General features: G+C 42.9%; 2 protein-coding genes across 5 annotated transcripts in view; one reads left to right on the top strand and one right to left on the bottom strand.

Moving 5' to 3' along the window:
* agap1 (ArfGAP with GTPase domain, ankyrin repeat and PH domain 1) overlaps positions 1-20,452 on the top strand; it is a 131,288-nt gene extending 110,836 nt beyond the window's left edge. For all 4 annotated transcript variants that reach the window (XM_023964321.2, XM_023964318.2, XM_011482937.4 and 1 more), the window contains 3 exons: positions 642-864; positions 16,479-16,734; positions 16,809-20,452. In XM_023964321.2, coding sequence (XP_023820089.1) covers positions 642-864; positions 16,479-16,734; positions 16,809-17,018 — 689 coding nt within the window. In that variant the 3' untranslated portion in view covers positions 17,019-20,452. The remainder of the gene's footprint in view (positions 1-641; positions 865-16,478; positions 16,735-16,808) is intronic.
* A 1,079-nt stretch (positions 20,453-21,531) lies between these two features.
* Positions 21,532-24,890, bottom strand: gbx2 (gastrulation brain homeobox 2). The gene is made up of 2 exons (XM_023964325.2): positions 23,998-24,890; positions 21,532-23,117 (listed from the first exon to the last, which is right to left on the bottom strand). Exons 1-2 carry the CDS (start codon positions 24,512-24,514, stop codon positions 22,582-22,584), a joined length of 1,053 nt encoding a protein of 350 aa, XP_023820093.1. The 5' UTR covers positions 24,515-24,890; the 3' UTR covers positions 21,532-22,581.
* Between the last annotated feature and the right edge of the window lie 371 nt (positions 24,891-25,261).

Genomic DNA, 25,261 nt, shown 5'->3' with positions numbered 1-25,261 from the left:
TAAAATTCTCCCAGAAAAAAAAATCAAGTAGCTAGGAACTTTCCTTTAAGTTATTTAAGACATAAACTGCTTTTAAAATAAATTACCAGGGATAAAATACACAAACTTAAAGTGCATCTAAAAGTAAACATCTTTGTGAACAAAACGTTTTGGGAAAAGCTGCATGTTAATATGTTTATGTTTTTCTGGAGAACCACAGGCTTTTTAGCGTCAAGACGCAGCTCGTCTACCACTGCTTTGAAGAGAAGGGGGGTCTGAGGGCAGGGATGCCTACCAGTATTTTAGCTTAGTCTGTTTAGTTCCGTTTAGTTATTAACCTATTCAATTATATGACTTCATGTTCTTCATGATTTCATGTTTATTAAAAAGCCCAGTGAGACGACTATTGTTGTGATTATTGGGCTATATAAATAAAATTGCATTGAATTCGGATTCGTGCGTTGCTCAGGTTTGTAGGACATACTACTTCATTTCCCAGTCTTTGTTAATAAAATGCACCGTGAACGTCACGTAGGACGTAGCCCAAAAGCTCATTTTAAGTGTCCCTAATTGTCAAAATATTTCAAAAAAATTATGTAATTATCTCCAATAGTATGTTTTCTGTCCTAAAACCTAAATTTACTTTTTCTCTACTCATTCAGACCCAGACTGGGCAAGTCTCAACCTCGGAGCTCTGATTTGCATCGAGTGCTCGGGCATTCACCGGAACCTGGGTACACACCTGTCCCGGGTCCGCTCTCTCGACTTGGATGATTGGCCTCTGGAACTCATCAAAGTGATGTCTGCTATCGGTAACGAGGTGGCCAACAGCGTGTGGGAGGCTAACGCTCAGGGACGCATGAAGCCCGGGCCAGACGCCACCAGGTAAACGCCTATGCCCACGTCTTTTGAGCCTAAAATTACCTCCATAGTTCAGTGTATTTTTTAGAATTTTATCACTGGATGAAAACACAATCTTAATATTGTCTGTCTTAAGCTTTCAGTTTCACACTAAATTAAATTGTAAATTGTAAAAGAGCAGGTGTTGAATGCAATTCCTCTAATAGAGAGAGTGCACTGTCTTATGTAGGATGTTGACGGAAAGCTATGCTTCAGTCTCTATTTTATTGTAGTTGTCAGGGGTGAGTAACAAATCACAGGTCTTTAGTATTGGAAGTCATTTGTATGTGGGTGTGTGTGGGGGGAGACATTCTTGTTTATGTGGTGTACTGGGGATCTAAAAAGGCTTTCGACTCTCAAAGCCAGGTCCTTTTGGAAAGAAGGACATTCTTGTATTTGTGGCGTAGTGGGGACCTAACAGAGCTTCTGACACAAAGAACAGGTGAAATTCTTACAGCGTTAAACAGTGTAAGGAGTCAAGACTTGGTTTTGGATTGTAATGATTAAAATGGGACATAAAACTTCACCAAAACACCTCGAAACTGCAAGTCCCACACGAATGAGTGTTTGTTGTGTAATTATCGGCCGTTGCAGCTTCGGGAAGCTAACAGACTTCATAACAAATTAGAGCTGACTGCTGTTTGCATCATGATCGACTTCGCTACCCCTCCCCAAATACATCCTACCCCCATCCCCTAAACCCTCATCAGTCCACCGAAGCACCTTATAATTACTCCCCAACTCAAAACACACACTCACAAAGACAAGCATCTCTGTACTCTAACTTCTTTAACAGCTTTAGTTTTAATTTTTTGTATTTTCCTTTTTTATATCAAAGAAGAGATCTTGAAAATCAAACCACATGAATGTCTCTAATCTGGGTGTAAACATTCAGTTTTATAGCTCTGTCCTCTAAGCTGAACACACAGCTCAGACGGCAGCACACACACAGACTCACACCAAGCGATCATTGAGTATTGATGTACCATTAGCCCTCCTCCATCAGAGGACTAATGCTTTTATTGTTGCTCATGTTGCCTCACATTCATAAATAAATAGCATGTTTCCCCTGCAGAGATTAGAGGAGGAGGTCAATATTATCTCAATTAACCCGCAACGCTCCGCTGCAGCTCCATCTCTCCCTCCACCCGCTCTATCCTGTCGATAGTCTTCATCCTTCCATTCCTTAAGTGGCTTGCTGCTTGTCCTCTCTCCTCCATAAATCCTCGAAATCTCTCCATGGGCCTCCTTCTCAGATTTTTCCTCCATTTTTTTCCAACCCCTGTTTTAGCTGATAATAGTTTTATTTATTTATTTTTTTAATCTGGAGCGCCTTCCTGCTGGAGATGTCTTAGGTTTACCCCTTAACACCTGATCTGTTGCCGACGACGGCAAAATAACTCAAACTCGTTGAACTACAGAAACCTTTGTTACCGTACATTCAACAAATTCTGATGCGGAGAGAAGCTTTTCTCCACGTCAGGATCAGCTGGTTTCCGTTTATTGCTTGAACACTTTATTAATGTAAAATGCTACGTATCAGCGTGAAGCTGCTTCAGAGTCTCCTGGAATTTTGTTAATGGGGTCAATGGTTGAAGAGTTACGGTAGTCGAAAGAATGTAAGCAGTGGAGCTCGGATGTAAAAGAGTTCAGTGAAATATTCAGTTGAAGAACTGACGCAGACTTGTCTCCGGGTTTAGAAGGGAAGCATGGCTGTTTGAACAAGGTACTAAGTGATGATAGGATCACACGAAGGCTGACGATAGGCTGTTGGTTTTTTATGACTTAATAAACACCTGTAAAGTGATCAAACGCCGCTTGTTCTCCATGACAAAACCTTAACAGATACTGACTCAATAAACAGCCAGTGCTGTTTATTGAGTCAGTATCTGTGCTTTTCCAAGCACTGCAGTGAGGACGCTCTGCTAGGCCTTTGCTTTCCAGTTCGACCTGTTCTTCTTATCTTATCAACATTTGAAGGAGCATATCTGATGCTAAAGGAGCATAAACAGAATAGGAGAACAATTGTGCTTAGAGATGAGACGAAGCTGGTAAAGACAGGGGTGTGGGGGCGGGGGCATGGAGATGAAAAAATGCCCTCCCCTCGTGGTCTCTCAAGTGAGTAATAGAGGCCGAAATTTCATTTTGCAAGTGGCTGATTTAATGATCCAAAGGGTAATTAATGGCCTGATTATCTTAATGTTAAATATGGCCAGCAGCAATTACACTGACCTCCTGTCTGTCAAGGTCTGCCCCCCCACCCCACCCTCGTCTCCCAATTAGGTGCTGTTTGGCAGGGGAGGTGGGGAGGAGGAAGGATGGGAGGAAAAGAAAGAACTGGAAAACAAGATGAATAAAACAGAGAGAAGGATGGGGTGAGAGAAGATGAAGACGAGATGAATGCCTTCATTTTTCCTGACCGGACCAGGGGGAGGAATTATGTTTGGAGGGATTGGAAGCAATCATCAGAGCTGGCTCGTTTTCCCACCATTTCCAGCTGTTGTCAAACCTCTTTGTAACCCCTCCCTCAACACCCCCCTGTCAACCATCAACAACAGCCACTCTAGGTCATATTAGTGTCTGCGAAGAAGCGGAATTCACTCTGTCGCAGCCAATCGTTCCACAGCTGCAATACAAGCTCTTGCCGCGCCTGTGATGCTTCAGCGTGAAGAGCGATGCTCGCTGACACACGTCGCTTGCAGTGGCGAGGACGGGGACAGAGAAGCGGCTGAGCTGTTGAGCTCGGAGGGTGGTTTCAGTGTGGATAAACACCAACCGTGCCAGCTCCGTGCTGCCAGAGGGATCCTGTTAGAAGGATTCTTTCTTGCGGATTCAACCACAAAAAGACTCGGCCGTCCTCTAAACGTTCCCATTAACCTCCTCCTGCCCAAGGCCAGCCGTCATCACCTCAGCTGGCATGGTCACCCAGTGCCGCACCCCAGCTGATGCCAATGCCAAAGGGACTGCTAAGTTTGGGAGCGCTGCCGATTGCTCTGCGCCCACGGGGGTATGCCTGCCTCGCCACGGCACCCTTAGTGTCGGTTCTTGGCGCTGTGGCTCATTGTTTTAATTACGTGTCGAGCTGCACATCAACACCAGCACCCAGAGTTTGGCTCAGGCGGCGTTTGACGCCGCGCGTTAGCAGGCCTGAGCGGACACCGACTGACAGTGCCGGTAATCCAGCCTTCTGGCAGCTGGACCGGGCCTCGACCCCCACCTCTCCCCTCATGCCATCAGCTGACCTTTGGCAGTCTGTCGCAGAGGGTCAGCATCTTTTCTTGTATGCACGTTCAGAGGATTAGTTCATCACTTTGCTCCGATGTTCTGCAAGGTTTTTCTGTCGATGCTTCTTTAGTAACTTTCTTAGAAAAGACCATTCTTCTAAGTTGTCACCGTCGCCTGAAACTCCTATTAAAAAAGAGGAAATGTCTTTGTGAGTGACAGATCTGCAGAATCCTGCAGATCTGACAGAAAGGTGGTGGTGTGTGTGTGGGGGGGGTGGGGGGGGTGGGGCTGCAGGTAATACGCCCAACGCCACACCTTAATTAGACAGCAGAGAAATGAGAAGGAATAATGGCAGCGGTGTTCAGGGCGACGTATCGCAGTGCCGCCTCGCCATCCCACGCTTAACAGTGCGTCTCACATGACGGATGTACAGCCAGTAATAATTCAGCAGCAGGTCTGCGGCGCTGGGAGCCAGGGTGGGGGGGTCGACAAGATGGGGGTCCTTTATGGGAACAGATTAGACTTGTTCCCCTCAAAAAGGCCAGCGCTAACAGATTTAAAATGAGACCAGGGGCTTTTAATCTGAACCAGGGGTCCAGGTGCAGTGGATGCCCCAGTTCAGCAGTGGGATTGGACTCAGGGGACCAGGGGGCGGGAAGGGACTCCCCGTATCACAAGATAATTGCCCCCAAGGGTCAGGGAGAATGGTAGGCAAGGAGGGGGGACTGTCCTGTCTCATATCCACATGATAACCAAACTTGTATTGCTGCCCCCCCCCTGAGTGCATGTAATCACAACCAGATCAAACTGGTCTTTCTGTAGATGGACGTGTCACTGAGCTGAACCCAGACACACACGTCACTCATGAAGTAAACACGCTCATGGCGAGGCTGTAGTTTAAAGCTCTGAAACTAATGGTTTACTATTTTATTTACAATAAATCAAACAGTTTGAACTCAGAAAATGATATTATGTTAATGCAAACATTTCCATTTGTGACATCAGAAGCTAGGTTATCAACGGGGATGTGATGCCCGTTCAAGAACACGCTAACCACGTGTTCTTAATTGCATGTTTAGCTGGACAATCAGGGAGGGGCTTCTTCTTCTTTTTTTTTTCCATGTCCAGCTGGGTGCAAACAGCAATCATTAATTTCTCCTCCATTATCAATTTGTGGTAAGCACTTCCGTGAATTAAAAAGGACGCCATCTATACGTCCCTACCAAATGCAAGTCCCAGATTGGTCGATGTTTGACCTAGTTTAACCTCCTGATGTGCCTTCAGTGGCCATGCCTTTTGTATGCAGAACCCAAAAACAGACTTTTCATTGAATGTGGCCACTTGAGCGTGCATTGCGAGGGCGGTGTGAAAGTAGCTTTAGAATAAATATTATTAACCCTTCTGCTATCCTAGGCACTTTAACATTGGGAGTGGGGTCTAGACAGTGGCAAAACCTTTTTTCCTTCAATGATATGTGATCTTCACTGGTGTCCATGGCTTACATGAAATCTTTCTACCTTTATCCACCTTTGTCATGGTAGGGAGAACACGTCAATGGAAGAGTGGGGTCATCTAAGATAGCACAAGGGTTATAAGAAAACAAGAAATCACCTGCCGCTTTGGTTCTTCAGATCATCTCTACAGCTTCATAAAGAAATGTCTGCTAGATTTCAGATCGTCATAAATAGAATTATAGAGATTTTTTTTGTAAATTTGGATAAATGGTTAGGTGGGGGAATGTGTAGAAAGGGTTTGTTTAAAAATATATATCTCTAAATTCTCTTAGAATAATCAAAACTAGCAAATAAAATGGTTATGTTTGACCCTGAAGGTGCAGCGGCTTTAGATGAAGGGTCTTTGAAATGTACAACATTTGAATTTATTGAGTTTTTTTTTTGTAGTAAATAGACGGTTTGAGTGCATAAGCAACATGAATGTAAAGGCAACAATAACTAACAGAGGCAGTATTTCCTCACATCAACATGATTGCAGACAGTCAGAAATAAATCTCACTTTTAATGTTTTGTTTTTCAGTTGATAAGCTAGATCAAAAACCCAGCCTTTCGTTTGTATTCAAGCTGAATTTTTGGATTTTACATTAACCAAACATTGAAGAGGATTTACTTCACATTCCAATCCAGTGGACCTATTGGTTCTGTTTATCTAAATGAGAAAAACAAATTAAAAGCTTTTTTTCAAGTTTCAAACAGTTTTAACCTTGCAAAGTAATCGAGTCACTGAAGATGTGTCTTGCGCTGTAATAAGTTTGCGAGAAGGGTTTGTGTGACTCTGAGATCATCCTGCATTGTGGGTCAAAGTGTTGCTGTGTTCCAACATTGTTGTGTAATAATGATTGTGAGCTGAAGGAGGATTCTGTGTCGTGCACGCCCAGCATAAATGTCACAATGTTCAGTATAAATAACTGATTTTCCCACGAGATCCGTGTGTGTGTGTGTGTGCGTGTCCACACACGTGTGTGTGCAGATTACGCAGAGCTCCGTTTCATTTGTGTCAGTTAACTAGCTGCTCCCGACTGCCATCATCTCGGCTCCATTATCTGCAGCCCCCACTGACTGAGGCGGCCCCTTGGCGTGCATGTTAACCAGCACACATGCGCACACAAACACAGAGGCCCAAACGATGTAAAATAATTGGCCCCCACATTCTAATTCATCTGTAAACGGGAGGCCTTGATTAAATTAGTTCTAATAGATATTATTTTGTACATGACTGCCTCGCCGCCGCCGTAACCGCGTCCCCGACTCGCCTAACAAGCCCCCCAATTTACTATTGACATTAAGCCGGCCAACTCCAGCCAATCAACAGACCATTCATCGTTTGTCATCGCGTAGAGGTTATGCTAATGCGGGCTAAAAGCACAAACTAAATGCACATTCTTTATGCCTGAGTCATCAGATTAACCTCACTGTCCTCTGCCCCTTCCCCCGCCCTCTCCTCTGGCTTCTTCTAATAATGAAGAAATAAATAACCATCTCCACGTGCGTGACTCCGTCCATCTTCTCCGATCCTGCTCGCCGGGAGCCGGCGGGGTCGGCTCCTGAAGCAGAAATGAATCCTTTTCAGTATGAACGTACCCCCCCCCCCCCTCCCTCAACTTTCCCCTGGCTAATTGGCTCAGTGGGAAAATTGCTCATACAATAAAGAAAGGGAGAAAGGGGGAGAGTTGTCCCGGCGCTGGCCTGTAATGTGTTTGGACTGAATGGGTTCACTGCCAGCCACAGCAGGCTGGTAAACATTTGAAAGCTTCTGCACAAACACGCTCAAGGAAACAGTCGTTTTTGGTTCTCATCCAACCACGCGGTTTGGAAGGAGCAACCTTTCTCTGCGAACCATCTCTCACGCGTGTGGATGGATGCCTGACGATGCGTGTTTGCCTTGTGACAGTAAAACTTTGAACTTAATGATTTAATACAATGTGGCATGCGTATGCTACTTGGAATTACAGTCTGCTTTAACCCTTTACCATCAGAGATGTCGCCGGCGACGCCTAAATAACACGCTCTTTGACACACCGTAACACTTCAACCATTTACAAGATCAGCGGAAATAAGTTGATTCTGACACATTACTAACGTTAGGTGTTGCATAATGGCGCAAAGCCACTTTCATCTGCAACAGAATCCACAGAATCAATTGGTTTATGTTCATTGCATAAAGTGTTGTGCATCAGCCCAAGACAGCTTTCCTCCACTTCAGAATCAACTGGCATTACATTATTTGCGTCAACGGTTGAAGAGTTACAGTAGTCATAAGAATGTTAAAACTGGAGCCTGATCTCCGACGTAAAAAAGTTAGTTCGGTTGAAACAAGTTTGGATTAAATCACGAGAAATTGTGAAAGATCTCAAAAACTGAACCAACATCAGGATTGGTGAGTTAACCCTTTGGCATCGAAGCTGTCGCTGGTAACATACACTCTTCGAACTACTGTAATTTCTTAACCGTTTTCACTGTTAATGGTATTCCGACGTAACAGTGACTGTATATAGAGAACTAGACAGAGCAGCTGTGACGTCACCCATAGAAAATGCCTCAGCTCCAGCGAAATAAAACTAATTGAGTCGCCATCTTTCCGTGATACGGACTTTGCCATGTTGGTACGAAACGACAATGATTTGTCCAAGTGGTCCAAGTCAACGTTTTTATACCAACTGCTGTCGACAATCAGGTATAAGATTGTTCAAAGTCCACAACCCTTCCACCTAAAGCGAGATCAGAAGTTGTCGATCAATCGTTCGAGGTGGGGGCCAGCAAGCACCACATGATTTTATTGAGGCATCGGATTGGTCAGTTTATAATTTGAGTAACAAAAATATCATGAAAAAAATTAGAATTGGCAAGAAGATGTTAGGAAAAAGGAATGTGAGCAAGAATAGTTATTCTGTTAGAATGACTGAGTAATAACAGTTTATTTCTCAATAGAAGTCTAAGGGATTTTGGCTTCTTGGGGCCAGCAGGTACTTCATGTTTGGAACACAAGGGGGGGAGGGGTCAGTTAGTCCAGTTCTCTTATACAGTCAATGAATCTGAAGAAGAGGCCAGCAATGTTGTGTTGACATGCAACACTTTATGGTTAATGTTCAGTGTTGCATATCAGAACAAAACTGCTTTTCGGTGCATCAAATTCTTCCGGTTTATGTAAATTTCAATCAAATTGAACTTTATTTATAAAGCACTTTTCAAACATATGTGACACAAAGTGGTATACATGACAAAAATACTTTTCAACGTAAAAACCAAAAGCAAAGAGGAAGACCTTTACTGCATTAAGTTGTAGCATAGCTGAGAATCATAAAGCTGCAAGTCTCAGCTTCCGAGGATTTTTCAGCAAAGTGTAAAACTAATTGAAGTCTCAGCTTTCATCTACAATTCTACCCCTTAATTAGTCAGTACCACATTACGACCCCCCCTCCCCCTCTCCACACATACACACTGTGTCAGGAAGGTCCACTCATCTGCATCCAGCTAGCCTTGTAGGAAATGTCAATGATGTCCCTGAGCTGTCAGGGTCACCACCTCGCTGCTGCTCCTTTCTCAGCTACAAAAGTCCCAAGAGACCATTTCCATTTGTCGCCTCTGAAACCACGTTGAGTTCTAAATACAGAACATTTCCATGAGTTTGAGACAGAGCTGTCCATGTAGGTTTGTTCCTCATGGGACTCACAGGTGATCAGGGACCTTTTTGTGTAGCAGATCTTTCATTTTAATTATTCAGTTCTTTTAACTGAATCTTCATTCATCAAAAATGTGATACATAAAGAACAATCTCTATTCTTGTTTCATGAAACCTCCAAATGATCAAAACATTGAACAAAAGAACCAAAACATTTTGATGTTGTTTCATTGAGTCCGTCAGTCCAGTTTGGATTGTTCAAACTTAGTTAAAGATTTTTTTTCTTCATTTGTGGTTTCACTCACGGCAACCATTGAACAACTGTGTCATCAAAGAAATCCAACAAAGAAAAACTTGAAAGATGAAGCTGTTGATGTCCATCTGTTCTGTTCAAACCTTTTGTTTTTAGGCTAAAATATTCTTGATAAATTCTTTACCAAACCAAGCTGTGGAAATGATGTCTTTGTGTTAAACTAAATTTTGAAGACATTGATGTAGACGAGATAACATTCTCAACCTTTCATGTTTATATTGGATCTGACCAAACTTCAAACCTATCTGGTCAATCCAGGCTTGACTGAGTTTGACTAATTTCCTCTATTTGAAATCTACTCATAGAGTGATCTACTGGCAGGACTGCATGATATGAGGAAAACTCAAAACAACAACGAAAAACAACTGATACATCATTTTCATTTTGCTGCAAAATGTCTTTTCTTTTTGTCTGTGCATGAGTGTAAACATTTCAGACAACTATTTATTGCAGCTTACGCCATCTTTTGCAATTTAGGCGTTGCACAAGCCGTTATTGTGATATTGATACATTTTCAATTTATTGTGTAGGCCCATTAGTTCGTTTGACTTCTGTCCGAGCCTCTTATGGACTCGAGACGACTTCTGGTTCTGATCGTGGGCACCTCGTGTGGACACCTTCCTGTCCTCCAGGGACGAGCGGCGCCTTCGAGATTATCTCTTTGACATAAAGTTAATTATCAGCTTCTTTAGACCAAAGAAGGCGTTTCTGATATCTTGTACTTCCTGCAGTCCCTGTCTCCTTCTCTATGATTAGCTTTCCACCTCCCCCCTCTCAGACCCCCCACCCCTTAGTATCAGTGCAGCATCACTGGAGCGTCTCGTTTCAGTCCAGAGATCAACTTCCCATCTCTTCGGCCCATTTCTCCTGCACCTTTCTCCCACTCTTCCTCTCCTCATTTGCATCTTCTCTGTCCAGATTAACCCCCTCCATCCCCAACTCCCCAAGCCTTGTGGCTCATTCCAGGCCACCCCCCCCCCCCACCCCCTTCTGCTCATCTACCCTCCCTTTAATTATCTGTGCCCATCCAAGGGCAGCTAACGACCAGCCAGGAGATGCTAATTGATTTCAGCCTCTTTTCCTCCGCTCTCCGTTCTGTCGTCTTCCCCGCTGTAAGGTAAAACAAAGCATGGATGTTTTCTGGACGGCTCTGAAGTAGAATTAGTGTCACGTTTGTTCTTCACCTTGTTAAAGCCTCCCTCCACTGACAGCGATTCATTGTAAAGGCACATTAGCTCGGGCAGTTAGCTGATGCTCTTATCCACGCTCTATCTATCCATCTATTAATCTGTTAATTAAAGGGCTAATTAGGCCAGAAGAGCAGCCACTGACACCATGTCACTCTTAACCCCGATTCCTACCGCTCATTAACTCTCGCACACTCAGACACACATATTCTGCACACTGTAATTAATGACTTGCTTTAGCGACGCAGTGTGGCCCCATAGATCTCACAGCTGAAGGCTGAGAAGAATTCTCCAAAGAAGCCTTCCTTAAATCTGATCAATGAAGACAGAGGGTAGAACTCTTATTGTGAAATCCTTGTGCTTTCAATTTTCAGACTTTTTCGTTAAATGTCTTGCATTGGTAAACTTTTCATTCAGGGATGTATTTATTTATTGTTCCAAATGTTTGTTTACTAAATTTATTTTTACAGTTGTGTTTAGTTATTGAAATAGTTTTTGGTCATTTTATATTTATTTTGTCACTTTTGTCATTTTTTTCCTCTCAGAGCTTCTAAACCTAATTTTTGACTTTTTCTGTCTCCGGTATCTTGTTCTAAAATGTGAAACTTTTTTTTTTTTTTTTTAGCACAGACTGTTATCTATCTGATGGATTTGTTCTAGTTGCACACCTTTAATTGTATGTTTCATCCTAGCTTATTAGCTCATAATCAGTCAGCAGTAGGGAGCAGGTCCCGGTTTAAATTTCGCAAAAGTCGTATGAATTTACCACTTTTGTGTTTTTGTGTTAATTTTTTCTTATAAAAAAATTTGTTGGGTGGGATTGTTGGGGGGGGGGGTGTTTTTTATCAACTTTTGTGGCTCAGTTTGGAAACCGTGGACCATTGACCCCTGACAAACACTTACATTCAGACACACAAACACACAGCAAAAAGGGGAGCAGCTGGTGGGACGTCCAGCGGTGCCTAGGCCAAACGCCCCCAAGCTTCAGATGGACAGGAAACCAGTGAGTGTGTAAACACAGGCAGACAAAGCTGTAGGAGGATGATACACACACTCGGAGCACACACAATACCAGGTCTGCTGCACTCAAACAACAGGCAGGAAATCAGAAAAGCTCTGTAGGCCCAGTGTGGCGCCCTGAGGGACCCCAAGCAAAACCGTGTTCTGTCCTGCCGTTTCCAATGGTGACTGGGATCTAATGCCACAATGCAGGAGCTGATGAAGCAGTCAACTTGCTGAATCCTCCATCTTTCCTGCTGCATGGTACCTAAAAGAAAAAAAGTCTGCACCAAAAGGCCTAGAAAGAGGTGAACCTTTCCCAAAGGTATTTTATTTTTGTCAAATTTAAAACATTTTGAATTGTTTCAGAAATTAAGTATGAGAACATTGTCTGTCCAAAAACCTGAGTGACCCCAATTTTCCTCTTTTTACAGTAGTAAAGTGTTAACACAATTAGCATGAACTAACCGGTTCAGACAAAGAAAAAAAGAATTGCTTCAATATACAGCACTTGACAATAAGTAAAATGTCTAAGTAATTAGTGTAAACCAGGGCTGTTCATTCCTGGTCCTCGAGATCTACCACCCTGCCTGTTTTCCAGCTCTCCCTGCACTGCTTGCTGCTGATTACCTGGACCAGGTGTGTTCATTCAATCAGAATGTGGAGACATCTGATTGAGCTAATCAGCAGCTAGCAGGGCTTGGAGATCTGGAAAAAACAGTTAGAGTGGTAGATCTTGAGGACCAGGGATGACCAGCCCCGTAAACTAACTGATACTGATGCAAAAAAAGCAGCTTTCTGCCGGTATGTGACACTTTATAGTATTAAAGTGTGTACGCAATTAGAGAAAACTAACAGATTTGGACAAAGAAAAAAAACATTTTTGCAACACTTTCTAGTAAGTAAAGTGTAAGTAAGTAAACTTACTCTACAGTAAGTAAAGTGTAAGTAAATAAACATACTCGATCAGTAGGTAAAGTGTCACTTTAGAGTAAGTAAAGTGTCTACGTCATAAGCTACATAATACACTCACTGATGCGGGAAAAAAGAGACTTAGTGCATTTTTTTGCATTTTTAGCGTAAGCCAACTGCTTTTGATGCAGAGCTACTTTTCTCCGTGTCAGGATCCGTTGGAATTAGGTTGAATGCGTAAACAGTTGAAATGTGACAGATGTTTTAACAGCCTTTTTCGTTTCCAGTCGCTAACGACAGTAATAAAAAATAAAATAAAAATTAAGCAAAAAAATCCTTTTTCAGTTCAAGACGTACTGAGGTGTAAGTTGTGTTTCTGCTGAGTAACATGAGATCAGTGAGGAGGACATGGAAGGATGAAGGCTGTTCGCTTTGGCTGCTCTGCTGCCGTTATTTTTTAAGTCCTCATCACACAAACACACCTTAAAACGCTCCAGGCCGCACTTGACATGTATGCATCCTGTATGTTCTTGTGTGTCTGTGTTTGTGCGCGCTTTTCTGTCACAACCAATCTCACCGGGACTCGCGTTTAATTATTTACCCAGCATGCCTTGGTGCTGAAGCACACCACTACCTCTAATGGGATGTGAAAAGGGACAGGCACAGATTAACACACAAAATATGAGTGTGCGCATTCAGACACATGTTAACACGTACTGTCACAGACACACAAACACGCACTGTGTGGTTAATTAGTGCAATTAGCCTCTCCAGTGTCTAGAGCCGTGTGTTTTCAGGAGTCGTTAGTTTATGATGATGCCGTTTACTGCAACACACGCGCCAACCGCAAGAAAAAAACATGCTAAATCAAACATGCGATGAATTTAAAACATCCACAAATAACCAAAAAATACTTTGAAGTTGTTTAAAAGTAACAACAAAACAAACACAATAATGATAAATACTATATGAAGTAAATCTGAATATGTGCTAAAATTCACAGGGAAGTCAACAACTAAACAGCGAAACAAGCAAACTCATAATATGAAAGCGCTTTAGACGAAAGAAACATACCGTATTTTCCGCACTTTAAATTGTTCCAGAGTAAAATTTGCAGCAACCAAAAAAATGCCTGTTAAAGAAGAAAAACTCAAATATCAGCCGCACTTCTGGGAAAAATGTATTTAACAAAATATGGGACATTTCATCTAAAAGGACAAATCCTAATATCAGAATAGATCATAAATAATAGACTGAATATATGCGCAATTCACTACTGTAACACACTGATGATTATTTAGCTTCATGAAACATAGGAGCAATCTAGCAAATTAGCAGAAGATATGAACAATTATTCCGAAAACCATAGCGTAAAAAACAGGCTATCAAGTCAACAAAAGTCTTTTTGTCACTTCAAATCACTAAATCCGTTGAATTCTTCATCCTTTGTGTCGCTTTGGGACAATTCCGCCAAGCCCCGGTGTAAGACTGAGCGGCACTTCTTCTTCTGCATTGCTTTTAGTAGCAAAAACAGAAACACACACATACACCGCCCTCTAGTGGTTATTAGTGGGAAACACTAAGCCTTTTTTTTTTTTTTTTACTCGCACATAAGTCGCACTTGAATATAAGTCACACCCCCCGGGCAAACTATGTGAAAAATCACAACTTGTACGCTCAAAAATACAGTAAATATTTTTGCAAACGTATAAAAAGAAAAATCTAAGCCTGCTAAAACCAACAAGAAAATACATTTTGAAGATGTAAACAACTGCTAAAACACATTTACAAACAATCACAGATTAAAATGAACGACGGAGCACGCTCAGAAAGTAACTCAAAGACACTTTCTGCAAAAATCTACTCCTGAAGTCCAACAGGCAGCAACTATAAACACAAATATTAATATTCAGGAAAACTTGAAAAACAATAAAGCAATAAATGAGACTGTAAGTAGAAAACATGTAAACAAAACGCACTTTTTGTGCGATATGATTGATTGTGTGTCTGCTAGAGCTCTTGCTCTGCTGGTCCATAGCAACTTTGGTGGGGGGCAGGCATGCGTTTCCTGGGTCCAGTGCCCTAGCATTTCCTGCCAGAGTCCCCGCTGAGCGCACACACACACTGGCTTCAGGCTTTGTCTGGGGGCTGTCGGCCGTGGTCCCGAACCCAGTCTCCCCGCTCCGTCTCTGGCTAGGGGATGGAGGAAGAAGCCCCCAGGACATTCCGTGATGCTAGGCGCCACCACCACACACACAAAAACACACGCTGGTATCCAGGAAGAGACTTAATGAGTCTGTAGGGTTCCCACTCGGAGCCAAACATCTTACACTTTCTCTTCGCCTCTGATCAGATCCTCACGGTAAACCAGAACCAGAACTGTGTCACAGGTCACCAAAGACCTTCTGATCTTGATCTACTTTGATAAAGGGGGGACATGTTTGTTGTCTTTTGTTAACAAACAGGATGGACATCACTTGTGTTATTTTAATCTGCTGCTTCTCCATTTCCTCCTCCCCCCTGTGCTCATCCCTGGAGATGTTTGTTAGGAAGAGAAGGGGGGACAGCTCAATATCTGTCCCCCTGGGCCTTTCTGTCCCTGACTAATCCCAGCGGGTTGAATGGACTGCTGTTTACATGGAGGGATTTGAGCAGAGATTAGAGCGGTAACAGTCTTGGATTAGAGGGATCAGCGGTTAATGATACTCGATTGGTGAACAAAGCGCCCCCCGTCCCCCCTGCCTCTGGTTGCGTCTTATTTTACTCTTGGAGGGTCCAAACCCGGCTGCCTATGAGCAAACCATGAAAAGCTTTTAAAGAAAATTAGAAACTTGGAGAAATAATTGGATCCTTGCCTGATCCAGTAGAAGACAGATTTATTTTCCGATAGACTCAATTCTTTTTTGTGTACATTTTCTTTTAAGTTTTCGGATTTCTTCCTGTTCCCAAGTAGTTTTGTTTCCCTTTTAATTCAGGAAAACTCTGCAGGTTGTTGGCACAACAACAGCAATTGCAGTTGTATTTCCAAAACAAGCAGAAATCCTGAAAATGACGATAAGGAACAAACAGGAAACAAAAATTCAACTTTCTGGAAAGAGAAAAATGGTTCGGCTTTCTGTGAGCCTAAAGCAGAGTTCAGGGATGGGAGTTTGTGTTTGAGTTTGCCTTTGTTCCTTGTTAAGTTGGAGATGTTTCCATTGAGTCCTTTTGTTTTGGTTGAGTACATCTTGGTAATCTTTCTGTCATATTTGTGAGGAGTCCCACATCCACGTTTTGGACTTTGCATGTTCATGCATAGCTACAGTTTTCAGGCTCTACATACAAAACATGTGGTGATTGAACACAACCAGGTCAAACTTGTACCAATCAGGGACTCAGACTTGGTAGTGACCGACTGTTTAAAAATTGATCATGGAGGAGATATGAATGATTTCGATTTGTTTAATGCAATAGAACTGTGAAAGAAAAAAGCCTGAAACAAGATTTGTGATATTTTCTACATTTCGCACCAAGCCTCTTCCAACTATAGGTGGCGGAGATGCGCTAGTATCAGGAAGTGACAGTCCAGTGTAAACGCTGTATGCTAGACGCGCGTCTCATGCCTGGTGTGAACATAGCTTAAAGTGTTGCACATCAATGCAAAGCTACTACTTTCCACTTCAGACGCTGTTTGAATTGTGCTACTTGCATAAAAGGTGGTTGAAGAGTTACGATGGATCAAAGGAGGTTAACGCTGCAGCTAAGTCTCCGGTGTTAAAGGGTTAAACGGCCACCGTAGGTTTATTTGATCCCATCTAAACATTCTTCTGTCGCTGTGTTTTGTCCGCAAGGGAGGAGCGTGAGCGCTGGATCCGAGCAAAGTACGAGCAGCGGCTCTTCCTGGAGCCACTACCAAGCACCGACCTTTCTCTTGGCCAACAGTTGCTAAGGGCAACCGCCGAGGAGGACCAGCGCTCCGTCGTCCTGCTGCTTGCCCACGGCTCCCGACAGCAGGTCAACGAAACTTGCGGGGAGGGAGACGGACGCAACGCACTACACTTGGCAAGCGGAAAAGGCAACGTGATAATTGCACAGCTGCTCATCTGGGTAAGTTTACCTCAGCTCCAAGTCGGCTTGTCGCTGATGTTCAGAATAAAGGGACTAATGCTCTGTCTCCGCAGTACGGTGTGGATCTGATGGCGAGGGATGCCTGTGGTAACAGCGCCTTGGCGTATGCCCGCCAGGCCAACTGTCAGGAGTGCGTGGACATTCTGGCTCAGTACGGCTGCACAGATGAGCGACACCCGCTCGTTGCCACACCCAATCTGTCGCGTCGCAACACAAACCGCAACAACAGCTGCAGCAGCACCGGCAGCACCGCACTTATATGAAAGGACTCTCCGCCCACAAACTCTAAGAACCCTAATGTTGAAGAATCCTTTCTGTTTACTCTGAGAACCGCTTACTGTTGCAGGCCCCACCCACATTCCCTAATAATCCCCTCGTTGACTCTTGGTCCTTTCGACAGGAAGGATAATTCCAAGGTGTGGCGGGAAAAGTGGTCCACAGTTGTCCGAGCCTCAGCTGGCTCGTCATTGCATTTTGGGAAACGATGATTCTGTCGGTGTCATACCTCACTGCACATGCTAGGATGTCGAAGGCCAGTTCTGTTTCGCCCAAGCGGAATCATATCGCTAAGAAAGCAAAGATCATCGTCTCCTTCATTTCTTCAGGACTCTACATAGATAAACTCCTCCCGATCAGCGCGCTGCCCCTCCTCCCACAGCAGGTTGTAGAAAATAAGATATCAGTTTGTACATATAGGGAAAGGACAGATGGATTGCATGTCTCAGAATCTTTTTACATTAATTTAAAGTATCTTTCCTGATTTGTGTGTTTGCAAAATTCCATTGGTTAAAAAATTCAATATTGGAAGTTGTTGTTTTTTTATTATATTTTCATTTTTGAGTATATAGAGTCAAGAAGTGTACAGATGCTTAATGTGGCTCAGGGACCCGAGACTGTCCATTATTCTACCCAAAAAAAAAAGAAAAAAAAATCAGACTGAATTTTGATTTATGCTGCCAGAGAATCCCGATGTCCCGAATTTCATTTCTGCTGAAAACCGTCAAAAACTGAAACCTACCATGGAGCAAAAAGGGAACGAATTTTCTTCAGGTGCTTTGGGGTTTTTTTCACTGTCCGATCAGATCGCATCCCTTATCTACATAGCCAATCACTGAGAAGGGCTTCTTCCTCACTGATAACTGTCATTGTAAATACTTTCTTCATGCTTTCTCACCTTTGTCCTTTGATGGTGGCATCATGTAATTTAATGGGAAGAAAAAAAGGAAGTTCTTCGTGAGCGTGATGGGTTGCACAATGAAAGTAGGTTTTGGAGCGCATGTATGGTTCCGGATTACTGCAGGTAATGGAACGTTGCGTAGGTCAACCAGGGGTTCCAACATCCAGTTGTTTCAGAGGCGGTAAATCAGAGATGAAGTTAATTTAGGGAAAGTTTAACATTTAACGCAAGTAAAAACAAGCTTTAAAATAAAAATATCTGGTTGGAGAAGTCTGAAACCTCATTTGGTGTCACCAAATCTAAGATCGAAGCTGATACCAAATACAATTTTGAATCAAAATTCATCTTTAATCCATTTAAGGCTTGAATGGGATGTTGGAACCACGGGTTGAAGAATCTCTAGGCTCCGATCGTCAATCGTATCCTGGTGATGTCGATTCTTTTTCTAGTAGTTTGACCTGACGTGTGTGACCTTTTGGCAGAGTAGAAGTAGTCGAAGTGAGCGTCTTCTTTATTTGTGTGATCATTCTGTTTACAAACCTCCATCCGTGTGGTCTTGAAATGTTCACACCAACGTTGCTGCAACAGTCGAGGAGCAGTTCTCAGCTGTGTTTTCTGAGCAATACTCAACGTTCTCTTATTTGATTTCGTACACTGACGAAAAAAATAAAAAACACTCACCCTGTTTGTAAAAAGAGATTAAAAAAATCAAAAAGGCTTTTATTTGACATGGACACTAAAGTTTTTGGCCCTCATGCCTTCTTTTCCTTTTGCATGCCTGCCTTTTTTGTTCCTGATGTGCCACAAATCCTCGTCCTCTTCATGACACCGTCAAACCGCCATCCTGTAGAACTGATGAAGAGTTCTATCTTTATTAAAGTTTTTTGTTTTTATGTTTTTATACCCGACTCGTCCCAGTTTAGTCCAGAACCGGGACGTGCTGATGGGACAAAGATGTTTTATTTATGACAGAAATGCACTAAATTGTATTTAGTCTGTTTGTCCAAACCACGACTCTGTCCACCATCTTTGATGTCAATTTGACCGTTTGGTCTGTAACCATGGTTACCTTTGAGCAGCCACATGACACATTTGTTTAGGTAGTTTAGAAGTATTCTAACTGCAGAGAAAGGTTCTTTAAATGTGCCTAAAATGTCTATTAAGTAAAGTTAGTAGCCTTACATATTGGAATAAAGCAAAAACAGGGTAAAAAAAAAGATTGTAGGTTCATTAAAACAAACATTTGCTTTGTCATAAGGCAGAGAAATGGATTGTTGTGATAATGTTAGGTAAAGGTTTAGCGGCAGCCTTAATTCGCCAAAACGATTCACTTGCCTAATCCCCTGACTCATTGTTTTAAACTCACAGAAGAGATAAGTCATTTAGGTTTGCTCTAACAATAAAAAAATCTAATTCCAAATAAAACTAAAACACTAAGAGATAGAAAGTTTGCGAAGACAAAAAGCGACAGAAAAAGTTCCATATGCTAAAGTGTGAAATAACAGTAACTTTAGCTAGTCAGTGTTTACCTAACAAAGGAAAAGCAGCCATTTAACTGCTGCAATATTTGGTGTGTTTTTTTTTTTTTTAACTATCATTATCGAATTTGACACAAAACTGAAAAACGAATCTGACAGAAGCAGGGAAAAGTGCTTATTTGATTTCATTTTTTAGCTAGCAGTACATTACTGTACAAACTAGTTTCAACTACAAACAAAACAAATGACTAAAAGCTAACGAGTTTTTTAAGCAAAGACTTGCTAGCTTTTAGCTTCAAAGCTAGCAGGTAGTATAAGTCAGCAGGACTTTAGTCAACGTATTGGCGTAGTTTCTATTCATTAATAAAGTTAAGAAGTACAGCTAAAACACAGACCATACGAAGCATAATTGCACTGCTGAAATGTCTAAAATATTTCGTTAGCTAACTATCATTACTAACTGGCTTTTTAACTTTAAGTAGATGCTATGTTTTTACTCTAGCTCTTGTCCTGAAATTGTAAGCTAACTAGTTGTGTCATTTCGTACGACGGATGGGCCCTGCGAAGCGGCAGCTAGCAGCCACGTTGCTAACAGGCGGTTTGTTCTGCGCAGCCGTCTGCAGATGAGTCATTTTAACACACAGAGAAAATCCATTCTTGTTGCTGACCACGTGTATATAGACCTCAGCAAAGCTAAAAATGCACCTGCGTATGTTTTGATTGTGTTACCTCATGTAGCCTTTTCCCCTCAACCCCACCTGCCCAAGATGCCCACCTCTTATTTATAACGCACCTTTTTACCCGTATGTACATTTTTCCCAGAGTTCCTCAGTCCATCCACAGTTTCTCATTACAACCGCAATGTTTTGTCATTCAGAACGCATTCTTATTGTCACAGTTATTCTATGATTATTATCATTGTTGAATTGTTTTTGTTTTGTTTGCTGTACAGTACTGTTGTTAAAAATTCTACCTAATACAGAGTCTCCTACTGTAATGTGTTTCTTTTCAATAAAGATGGAAATAATACTTCATAATATAACCTGTGTTGCTGTTTTTCCTTGAGCCATTCTTTTTTTTTTTTATTGACCAGTAACAGTATTTTGCTGGATTTTCCAACAAAATGCTTTAAGTTATACAAGTCTTTTGGTTTTTTTTATAGAATATTTGTACGTCTCTGATAAAAAAATGTTTTTCTCACCCTTCACTGATGTTCACATTACAAATCTATATTATAATTAAACAGTGAGGAGCTGCTACAATGTAAACACTAAGTCAACTGAGTTTTTGTTAATTGGTGTAGCAGCCCATCCTGCAAACATGCTCAACATTTTTCTATTTAAAAAAACAAAAGATTTAGTTTAACTTTAGTGAAATGTGCAACATTTGATCTGAAGGTAACAAAACACAACTACATATGTGGCTACATTTAAAAGAATTCTATTTGTCTGGCAGATTTAGGCTCTTTTAGGCAATTTAATGATCAATTCCACAAATGTCACAGAATTTTGTTCACATTCCCAATTAATCTTTCAGATGAATTTTTTTCTCCATCAGGTGTTTTTTTTTTTTTTTTTAATCTAAGCTAAGTTTGGACATTTTTTCTGAAAGCTGATGTGTTTTTACACATCATCTACCAGAAATGAATGCCCTCAGAAGTATGAGATTTTGGACGTCAGTAGGAAAATCAGATGCGTATACGGCTGCAAATTCCCGGAGGATGATAAGGTGGTGAAGGACGGATCTTGAATTAGGACAATTCCCCTGGGTCTCATTCGTCGGCCTCCTGTAAAGGCCCGGCTTGATTACAATTGCAAGAAAATTTTCTGACAAACGTCTGCTTGGCTGCAGAACCTGTTAAAAAGTTGGTCTCTTGTAGCTTTTACTGAATCTAAAAGTCACTGTATCTCTGGCTCTTGTCATTTGCTGGGACCATATTTGTAGTTAATGCATTTATATTTGTATTTTCCTAATTGAATAACATTTTAGCATTTGTAATTACTGTTGTAAATAAAGAAATCCTCGTTTAAACTCCTACTTTTTTGTATTACTCCTAATGCAAATAATCAAACATTTTTAACAATGCAACTGAAAATTATCCAACTTTTCAAATTAAACATGTTTATAATATAAAAAAGGTAAAATGTTATTGTTAATTTTGGATTAAAAGGTCAAAATGTACATATTTTATATTGTAATACAACCTTTCTAAATAGTAAAAGAAAAAAGATTTACTGATTAACTCAGTTAATACTTTTTTTGTTTTTATCTAACAGGACTTCTGTAACCTCTTACCTATATAAAATGTAGATCAGCTCATCGAAAAAAATTATCAATTCTGCTCGTTTAAATGTAAAAAAAAAAAAAAAAGGAGAAAAGTTTGGATTTTGAAGTACCTTAAAAATGTTCACTTCCGGTGGCACCGCCTGAACGTGGTTCTGGTGGGGTCCACCTTCGCGGCTTGACAATGCTACTGAATTTTCGGTCCGCTCGGGGGGCGCGTGCCAAACGTGGCCCCCTTGAACGCACGCGCCAGGTGCTGTCACCCGGAAACCATCAGGTTCTATTTCTTGTTCGGTGTGTTTGAGACCGAAGAGAAACGTACGCTGACGCAGTGACGTCACGCTGTCAAACTAAGCCTCACTGATCAAAATCACAGAAAAGAACAAGTTCATTTTTAAAAATTATGAGTTTTAGAAGAAATTTGATATTAATTTCACATAAATGTGTGTTAAAACTTTATATGAAAATTTGTTTGAAATAAAATAACTCAAGGTTAGAAGCCTTAAAAATACAAAAGGAATGTGGAATCTTATTTTCTACGCATTAACTCGCGTGCCCACCTGTATTCTTTGGCAAATTGATGCGCCAAATAAATAAGTGGGACATTCCACGCACGCGCTAAGACTACGAATGCGTGTTTTTAATATTCAAAAAGTCTGAAACCAGCGCTGTGTCAGAGCTGCAACAGTTTAATCTTCACAGATTCATAAATTAAATTCACATTTTTTCATTAATATTCACCGAGTTTTTTTTCCATTTGATTGTTTATGAAAACGTTTGTTCATCTTCAGTCTCTGTTTGTCTTGATTTGATTTTTTTCTGAAAATGTTCAGTCACTTCTTTTACTCAGTTCTGCTTAGGATCTGCGCATGAGCAGAAGCGAGCCTCCTAGGGTCGGGCCTGCTCCATCTGCTGGTGCTGACTCCTGATCGCAAAGCGGCTCACGTGCACGGGGATCGGAACCACTATCTTGGGGTTCCGGGACGGCTCCCCGGACTTGTTGTTGACGTTTCCAGCTTTGACCCGTTTCCACTTGGCCCGCCGGTTCTGGAACCAGATCTTCACCTGCACTTCGCTCAGCTTGAGCGCGTGCGCGATCTGGGAGCGCTCCGTTAAGGACAGGTACTTCTTGCAGTGGAACTCCTTCTCCAGCTCCAGCAGCTGCTCGCTCGTGAACGCGGTCCTTCGCCGACGGTTCTTCCCGCCGCCAGAGCCGCCGCTCACCACGCCGCCGGAGCCACCACCCCCGCCAATCCCGGAGCCGTGCAGGTGCGGGCCGTCCTCCAGGCCGTCCCCGTCCTCCTTGTGGCCAACAGAGGTGAGGTTGTCATCGGAGCTGTAGTCCAGGTCGCTGTCCATGGAGAAACTCTCATCTTTGCGCGCGCACTCTTCATCCTTGGAGTCTTCCTTACTGTGAGCTCTGACTGTAAGGAAAAGAAGTGGAGTTGTTACTCTGAAGACAATCTAAACACTTTTCTAAAACATTTTCATCTAAAAAAAAAGCATCACAATAAGTCCAATTAAATTCATTTTAAATATTCACTCATTAAAGTTTGAAAGTGTTTTTTCGCGGAACAAAAACTATTTTTTCGTTGAGTTTTGATTACAATTAAAGATCGTGAGCACATGTGTGTGCATGTGCGCGCGTACGTGTGTGTGTGTGTGGGGGGGGGGGGGGGTCCTGTCCCGCGTCAATATCTATCATTGCATTCGTGGTAGGATTAGAGGGGATCAAAACGCGCTCCCCGGGGATTCAGTTTTCACGCGTAATTACGCACAGAGCTCGCGCGGCCTTCCTCGCCGCTCCATGCGCGTGTGCGCTTGTGAGTGTTTGTGCGTGGATTTGGGGAGTAGGCAGAGGTGGTCCCAAATAAAAGCGTGATGAAGAAGCAAATGCGTGCGCGTCAATATCTGATAAAAGTAAAATCCATAAAAATCAAACACGAAAATTTGGTTTTCTTTTTTAGTAAAACTTTTGGAAATTTGCACTGGTGTCATTAAATATTTATCTAAATAGTTGATAGCTAATTCTATTTTTAAATCTTGTAAAAATACGTTTTGTGCCCTTTTATACTTTGGGCCTTCTGCTGATTAGAAACCATTCATCTTTATTTTTACGCGCGCCTTTGATGGAAAAGGTCTCATTTTAAACATAAAAACTATTAACGGTATTTTTTTTAACTTTTTTCCTTGTACACAGTAAAATGGAAGCAAAGGCCCTTATGACACAGAACTAGAATTCTTCAAAATTACAATTTTGCAGATATTACCGAGCACGCGCTTTTTGGCAAAGACCTCCCGTACCTGTGGAAGCCTGCAGGGCCGTGTCCGTCTCGTGGAAAGCAGGCAGCGCGGCTTCCTTCCCCGTCAGGAAACTCTTCCCGTCCTCCGCGTCCGCGCGCAGCTCCTGCGCCTTGTCGAAAGCGGCGTGCAGCGCCTGCGCGCCGAACTTCCTCGCGGCCTCCTGGTGCTGCTGGGACGGGGAGAAGCCGCCGGGCAGCGAGGCCATGAGCGTGGAGGTGAGCGCCATGCCCTGCGTCAGCCCCTGCGCCAGGCTGGAGCAGAAGCCGCTCTGCAAGCTGGGCAGCGGCGCGTGCGGGTGGGGGCCCGCGGAGAGGGCCGGCTGCAAAGCCGGAGGGGGCGGCGGGGGCGGCTGGAGCACCACCGACCGGTACGGCATGAACATCGGGTACCCGGTGTACACGAAGTGTCCCGGGCTGGGCTGCGGGGGGCCCCCGATCAGAGAGTCGATGCTGAAGGCGGTGGTGCTTCCGAGTGGCCGCTGCATCACCATGAAGGAGGGGCTGAACGCCGCGCTCATATGAACGATCGCCGGAGCTCGGCGGAGGAGGCCGGGCGGGAGGCGCGGTGCTCCGGGGGAGCCGCGGGGGTCACCGGCTCTCTGCTGGAGCTCACAGAAGCTGCAGCTCGCTCAAGCATGCGCATTCCATCCGTGCGTGCGTGGGGAGAAAAGTTCCAAAAACATCAGAGGATCGCTCCATCACACACGAGCGCTCCGCGTGCGCGTCTCCAGACTGGACGGGTCCCGCGCGGCTCCACTTCCTCAGCGTCCCGCGTGTCAGGTGCGCATTGAGTGTTCGTCCTCGGCCCACTCGGCGCGCGTCTGGAAACTGTTTTGGATTTAAATTGCGCTCCCCGACGTTTAATTGAGCTGGAGCCTCCGTCGGGGAGCCCCCTCCTCCTACCCGTGATTGGCGCACACGATGTGACGAGGCGGGGAAGGGGATGGGAGGGGGGCGCACGCAACTTAGGCGCACGAATCACTGAAAACGAAGAACTGCCTATTTTTGCTAGCACAAAAAAATAAATAAAAAGAAAATCGAAGTTTGGGGCTCCAAACAGGCGCGCGCGCAGCTACATTAATGACGGATTTCTCACAGCAGCAGAGGGAGACTCATCCTCTCATAACCCAGACATGAATCTCATTTCTCTGGATCATTGTAGAGCAAATCACATTCACATGTTACTGACATTTGAGTCAAACATTTTCAAGACTTATTTCATTTATTTAGTCTAAAAATGACAGAAAAAGCTATATTATAACATC

This window comes from Oryzias latipes, chromosome 2 (assembly GCF_053564925.1).
Source record: "Oryzias latipes strain Hd-rR chromosome 2, Olatipes_Hd-rR_3.1".
NCBI classification, from domain to species: Eukaryota; Metazoa; Chordata; class Actinopteri; order Beloniformes; family Adrianichthyidae; genus Oryzias; species Oryzias latipes.
This window is presented reverse-complemented; position numbering and strand designations above follow the sequence as displayed.